Here is a 7,668-nt window from a genome sequence, read left to right as displayed (position 1 = left end):
ACACACACACACACACACACACACAAACACACACACACACACATACACCTTATGCGCATCACATTATGCGCGATAGAACATTTTGAACTTTTGATTTTTTTTTAAACTAACTATCAAGATTGCATATTATCAGGTATGTTTTTTAATGGTGTTTGAATTTTGACTTTGACTATGTATCCCTCAAATGTTGTGTTCTTTTACTTTTTTAAAAGATATTTATTTTAAATATATTACGCCCTCATCGACACAATTTATGTTATTTAGGAGTCTGGCTGCTTGGGTCGTTCCTGTCAGGGCTAACCCGGTCTGAGAGGGATACAGCGTCAGAAGATACAGATTGAGATAAGCCTACTTGATTGTTTATAAATCCCCCACCCACGGGAATCGAAATCACGTCTTTTGTGCGCAATGGCAAAGTTCCTAACTCCTACACCACAGACGCCAGTTTCATGTCGTTCAATCGACTAACAAAACAACAAAAAAAGCCAAATGTGTTGAGAACCTTGAAAACTCAACCAACCAATCCGAATTCAAGGCCGCATGGCAACACATTGCATAATTTGACCTGATCAAGTGTACCCATATACATGTCACAGCTGACAGCACTCATTTCAGTTTGGTTCAACTGCACAGCTTGACATAGCAAAAAAGGCCACAAAGTGGCAGGATTCTTTTAATACATTCTACGTACTTTTACTTTTTCATCCTCTCTTGTCGGGGTGCCCACTGCGGCTGGATCGGGTTATCGCCCGACTCGGTTGCCTGAAACTGAAAACAAACACTTGTTTTTTAGGCTACCGAGTTGGGCGATCGCCCGATCCTATTCGTTATGGGCTCCTCGTATTAAGCGTCGATGGGAGATGCAGTTTTCTATGGTAGGCCAGCTCCGCAGCTCTTTCAGTTTCAGTTGTGATATTATGTTTTCTCAGGGTTTCCTTGACACCCTCGATCCACCTTTTGCGCGGCCTTCCTCTTCCTTTATAACCTGAGTGCTTGGTGTTGTTGGTTCTCGAGGCGGGTTGGCCAGGTGACTTATGTAACAGGTGGCCAAACCATTTCATTCTCTGTCTTTCTATGTAATGCAGGCAGGACTCAATCTTCTTCTTTTCTCTGTCTGTCTCGTGATGTTAAAGGTTTTGCGACATTTCATTTCGTATACCGTGATTTTGCTTTCATGTTAATGTCCAGGTCTGGCACTGGTAACTAATGTTGGCATGAATATTGAGGTGATAGGCTGTCTCTTTTAATTAATTTAATACAATCATAACTCTCAAAAGAAGTAGAAGAGCAGGCCAACACAAGAGTGAGCGTTCATCAACCACACATTCACACAGCTGACGGCATTCGTTATCTTTATATTATGTAGTTATGAAATACTCAGTTGTTACGACTGTTTTGCTTCCAAGAGATGGACACAGCCACAGTGATATGATGCTGATCATAAAGTGCTGGGATGTGTTTGCCCTCTGAAAGGTCAACGTTGTTTGAACATAATTCACTCATGCATGTCTAGGTAGCAAACAGAAGACATAAACGTAACGTGCCGACATTACCATTACCGTTCTGTTTACAGTTTAGGTCTCCCAGCCAGACTGAAAAAAACAACAACATGGAAACTGGTGCACCGAAGCTACCATTCACAAAAAGTTACAGTTCATTATTGTTTTTAACTGAAACTATCCGATGTCAAAGGAGGCATAATTGGTCTTAAACTGGATTGAGAGGGGTTATTTCTCTGAGGCTTACTTTGTAATCTAGAAAACGGCCAGATTTGGTAAGGAACAGACCCTTCGTCCTCGTCAGGGGAGATGGAAACAAGACAAAGTAGGGGATAGCTGGGTCCGGGTGAAGTACGGTGTGACTTTATGTCACTGAGGCGTTACGCTAGCCGTGAAGGCCGACCCGGGTCACCCCGAAACGTTGCTGGCTAAAGGGGCTCTGGTGAAACCGTGACTGGCCAGCAAGCCGACGGCAGATAATTACTGCTACGAAACAATCAAAGGAGAAAACACGGACAGATGCAAAATGAAAACGACCAGGAAAAGTAAACGGACAGCGAGCTAGAACAACGATTAACATAGGCACATGGAATGTCAGCGGACTTGGAGACAAAGAATCAGAAATTGTGAATTTCATGGATAGAAAGAAAATAGCAATTATGGGCTTGTCAGACATAAGGAAGAGAGGCGACCACAGCAAGCTGACCCAAAAAGGCTACCTCCTGATCTGGAGTGGAACACCTGAAAATGAGAGAGCCAAACATGGTGTAGCTTTCATCATACGCCCAGCCAAAATGGATACAATCTATGAAATCAAACAGATCTCAGAGAGAATAGTGAGCATAAAACTCATAGAGGGTGACAAAACAACAACGCACATCCAAACACACGCTCCCTGTAACGACAGCTATACAGAGGAAGATAGACAATCATATTTCCAAGACCTGAGTGACCATATTAACACCATCAAGAACAAAGAAGACATATTTATCTTGTGAGATTTAAATGGCAGTGTTGAACGAAGAAGAACCCCTTGGGAAGAATACTTGGGACCCCACAGCGATAGAGATATAGACTGCAACAGCAATAGAGAAATGATACTAAACCTAAGCTCTGAGCACGACATGATGATTACGAACACATTTTTCCAACATAGACAAAGCCAAATCAAGGCTTGGTACAAATGGAGTGACCTGAACCATGCATCACAAATTGATTTCATCCTGATGCGCAGAAAACAAAGACATACGGCCAAAGATTCGAGAGCAGTTCGAAACTACATCATTGACACGGACCACAGACCTGCGATACTTACTCTCACAACCAACAATGTAGAGCAAACAAAGAAGAACAGGGGAAAAACCACGACTAACCTAAGAAAATTGGAAGAACCAGACACCAAGAAAGCAGTCGAGGATGACATTACCAAGGAGAACTATAAACTGTCACCTAAGATCAAGGACATAGAAGAGGAATGGCAAATATTTTTAAAATCCCTGTCAGAAATACTGAAAAACAGCTGTGGCACCAAACGAATAGGTGGAAACATAGGCAGAATTGCATGCTGGTGGAATGATGAAACCAAAGAAGCAATTAAAATGAAAAAGAAGACAGTCAAGAAATGGCAGAAGTCAAAGACCGAAGAAGACTATATAGAATACGGGAAAGCGAGAAGAGAGACCAAAAGAATCATCAAAACTGCTGAAGAAAATGCATGGAAAATATAAGGCGAGAAACTGACCAAAATCTGCAAGGAAAGCCCAAGAGAATTTTATAAAAGTGTGAAGAGCATGCAGATAAGGAAAGATCCATACAACCCGACATGCATTATAAACGACAATGAGGGAAATGCCATTCTCGGCAAACATGCAATTAAGAAAAGATGGGAAAATTACTTCCAAGAACTGCTCAACCCAGACACTTGCCACGCACAACAAGAAGAGTTCCAACCATCATAATAAAGAGATCAAACAGATCCACCAATACTTCCTAGTGAAATAGAAAAGGCACCCAAGACCAGCTCCAAGAAAAAAGCCCCAGGACCAGATGACATCATAGTGGAAGCCATGAGAGCTTGTTGAAACACCAGTATACTGTGGCTGAGGCGAATTTTCAACAGAGCCTGGGAACAAAGAAAATGCCCAGAAGACTGACAGAAAGTCATTGTGGTACTTTTATGGAAAAAAGGGCAACAAACGCGACTGAATAACATACAGAGGCATCTCATTGTTAAGCCACCGAGGAAAACTATATGCAAAGATACTAGAGCAGTGCATACGACCTATTGTAGAGAGAAATCTGAGCTAAGCTCATTTTGGATTTCGAAGGGGAAGACGATGCACGGATGCCGTTTTCGCATTACGACAGATATGCTAGAAAACAATCGAACACAACAAAGAATCCAACATCGTCTTTATAGACCAGGAGAAGGCTTTTGTCTGAGTAAACCATGCAAAACCCAGGAAGACACTCGAAAAGTATGGCGTCAGAGGACAAATGTTAGATAATGTCAGAGCTCAAAATACCAACAGCAGAAGCTCAGTAAGAACGAGGGAAGGCAATACAGACTGGTTCAAAGTAAGATCTGGAGTACGACAGGGATGCGTTCTATCTCCCCTCCTGTTTATAATATATATGGACACAATAACGCAAGACGCAAACCAAAGCCCAGAAAGCCTAAATGAATTTCTGTTCGCAGACGACCAATGTCTTATTCATCATGACCAACAAAGCCTCCAAAATCGCACTACCGAACTCAACAACGCCTAAGCACATCAAAAACAGAAGTTATGAAAGTGAGCCGAAACCATAGTTTCCTGAACATCCATGTCAATAGTAAACAACTGATACAGGTGAAGGAGTTTAAATATCTTGGCAGCACTTTTTCTGAAAACGGGTTCATAGACAGAAAAATAGAAATGCGAACTAAAAAAAAAAGGCTGTAACCTACCAGTTCGCACCCCTTGTATCTCATCCTAACATCTCCATGGACACAAAGAGACAGCTTATCACCTCAGTATTCATACCAACATTATGTTATCTGTGCCAGACCTGGACCTTAAGAAAAACCCAAGAAAGCAAAATCAGCGCATGCGAAATGAAATGTCTCCGCAAAACCCTTAACATCACAAGACGAGACAGGCAGAGAAATGAAGAAGTAAAAGCAGCTATCGGCACTGAGTCCTGCCTGCGTTGCATAGGGGGAAAATGGTGAAATGGTATATGTTTAACGCCCCTATCAACACTATTAGGTTATTTAAGGGGCGGGACCTCCTAGTTTAACGTTCGTCTCCGATAGGACCGAGCCAAGTGGGAAGTTCGTGTAAAGTGCCTTTCCCAAGGACACAACGTCGGACCGAGCTGAGACTCGAACCCCCGAACTCGCAATCTCACGATTACGAGTCCGGTAGCCTAACCACTAGGCTACCGACGCCACTGTTACATAGAAAGACAGAGGATAAAATGGTTTGGCCACCTGTTACGCATGTCACATGACTAGCCAGCCTCGAGAGCCTACAACCCCAAGCACTTAGGCTATAAAGGAAGAGGAAGGCCACGCAAAAGGTGGATCCAGGGTGTCAAGGAAACCCTAAGAAAACATAACATCACAACTGAAAGAGCTGCGGAGCTGGCCTACCATGGAAAACTGCATCTCCCCTCGACGCTTAAAGGCAACAGAGGATGAAAAAGTAAAAGTAAAAGTACAGACCATGCCACTAACCTTTTATTTATAGAAGCACCAGCCATCCGTGTCTTCGAACTATTAGATTTTTACTCGGTCATAAACAGACTGGGTTGTCGCTGAAACGAAGAGGAAGACACGGGCCTTACGGGATGCCCACCAACCATCCAGTCTCTCACAGAAGATTTCTGGTAGTTATCTCCCATACCGTTGTCTGTCAGCACTATTTGATTCTAAGTAGACATTGTATGACGAGGCGAGTTATTTCTGTGTCTGAGTTAGGAGAAGCCCGTTGGTACAATAATGGTCATTAAGTGCTGAGGAACATCAAAACACAGACAGACAGAAACAACAGAGAGAATGTGAAGAAGTAGGATTGACCAGTGGCGCCCTTCAACCACCCGCTGAGGCGAGAGAAATGGGTTCAAATTATAATTGATTGAAAGACTTTTACGCGACCATCGAAACGACATTTAAGAGACAGGCTTCTTTAACTGTATGTCTCAGGGTCAGCCCGGGCTGAGGGGGCTTTACATCATCCCAGTAGAATGAAAAAGGTTGTCGACAAAATAGATTTGCTTGGTCAGAAATCGAACGTCAATCTGGGACAACGCCGGACCTAGTGTATGGTGAGCGATAGAAGCTCATCAACAAAAAAAAGTTTAATAGAAAATTTCATTATTGGGGTTTGAACAAGGTTCAATCAAACATAGCCCAGCATGATACAAACTGAGCTAACGGCTGCTCTTGCCGTGTGTAAATGAGGAATAAACACAGACGTGTATTTTAATATCCAGGATTGTGCACTGTGACGTAATTCTGGTCCACCATGGAGCGCACCATTTGACTTTATTCAGGACCAAATGAAGAGCAAGAGGTAACGGTTGCACGTGCACTCGCTTGTAGTGAGACTTGAGTTTTGCCTTTCATTTGTGCGTCCGTGGTTCGACCCAATTCAGAGATGATTTTAAAGAGAGAATAAAGAGCGCGGCTTTGACAGTGCACGGTCCAGGATGTTTTCAAGTCTATGGGAACAGACAGCAAGGTACAGTTGTTGTTTTTTTAAGTTTCTGTAAAAGTTGTGTTGCATTTGCAACACAATAAGGTCATGCAATTACCAAAGATGAGGTGTTACAAGAGAGTAACAAACACAAAAAGGAAGAGAGATAAGGACGATAGGTGTTTGATGGGAAAGAAGGAGCAAACCACACAGGAGCACCCGCCAATCAACCATCTTAGTTACATTGAAATCAAGAGAGAAAAAACAGCTGGACAAAGGTTAAGGATTTCTTTATTGTGATCTTATCGACAGTGCTTCACAATCACTCGCACGTGAGAGCTTGCACCTAAAGTAAAACTATAATCCATAAATGCATAACGGACAACAGCACATAAACAATGAGTGTGGATACTCAAGTCAACAGTACGAACACTCATACATACATACATACATACATACACAAGATTTTAAAGAATGTAGTGGAACTTACTCCTTTTAAGTTCACAAATAATTTAAAATGATTTTTAAAGAATACAATAAAACACTAATGTAAAAGAAAAATATAAAAGAAAATAAATAATGACAATCAACTCAATGAAGGAGTAGATTTAGGGATTGGGAAGGGGGGGGGGTGAGGTGAGGGATGTCGGGTGAAAGTGGGTATACATAAAAAAGAAAAAAAAACATGGAAACAGGGAATCTCAAGAGAGTGACTGAATAATAAACAAATTAGAGAAATTAAGGGGAAAAGACACGATTAAGAGAGTGTTTAAAAACTGGCAACAAAAAAAGGGGGGGGGGGTGATAAACAGAACTAAAATAATATTCAAATTACACCCAAAAAAACAACAACAACATCCACCAAATATCAGTCTATATGTAGAGGTAAAGAGGTTTTAATAAATTGATACTCCAATTCATTAAACTAGACTGAAAACGGTTTGATCAAGTGCTGTAAAAAAAAAACCAACAGACTGCCCCGTTCATGAGCAAAACAGACAGAAAGAAGACAGAACAATTTGGCTTCTGAGGCATTTGGGCTCACTGCTTGGACTGAGCGAAGCCCACTCGGTTATTGCCCATGTCGAACTGGGTGTAGTAGGGGCCAATGAAAACGTCTCCCAGGATCCACAGGGGACCTCTAGGGGGAGGTAAGTCAATGCCAGAGAACCCGCTCAGGCACTGGGTCACGCCTTGTTGGCTCACCTGGAGGTAAGAGACGAAGAGGGATTCGGTGAGAACATATTTAGTTGTTGTACGGCATTTGCAATACAAAATTAGGTTATGTAAGTGCCGAAGATTAGAGTTGTCACAGGAGAGTAGCAAGTAAAAAAGGAGAGAAAAGGACGATAGCTGTTAGTGGGTTTATGTTGTTTTTGTGGGGAGGCGTTTTGTTGGGGGGGTTTTTACGAAGTGTATACAGACCCGGTAACCGGGAACAAAGTCACGAAGTATACAGACCCGGTAGGGGAACTCTTTTGTGATTT

General features: G+C 42.2%; 1 protein-coding gene across 1 annotated transcript in view; it reads right to left on the bottom strand.

Moving 5' to 3' along the window:
• Positions 1-6,453: 6,453 nt before the first annotated feature.
• The window catches only part of LOC101850245 (lysosomal aspartic protease), a gene marked incomplete in the record, with an annotated part of 19,038 nt that continues 17,823 nt past the window's right edge, over positions 6,454-7,668 (bottom strand). The window contains 1 exon segment of the mRNA XM_005098147.3: positions 6,454-7,387. Coding sequence (XP_005098204.3) covers positions 7,223-7,387 — 165 coding nt within the window.

The sequence above is a fragment of the Aplysia californica genome, unplaced genomic scaffold, assembly GCF_000002075.1.
Source record: "Aplysia californica isolate F4 #8 unplaced genomic scaffold, AplCal3.0 scaffold00173, whole genome shotgun sequence".
Taxonomy (NCBI): Eukaryota; Metazoa; Mollusca; class Gastropoda; order Aplysiida; family Aplysiidae; genus Aplysia; species Aplysia californica.
Note: the sequence above shows the minus strand (reverse complement) of the source record. Positions and strands in the feature narration are given on the sequence as shown.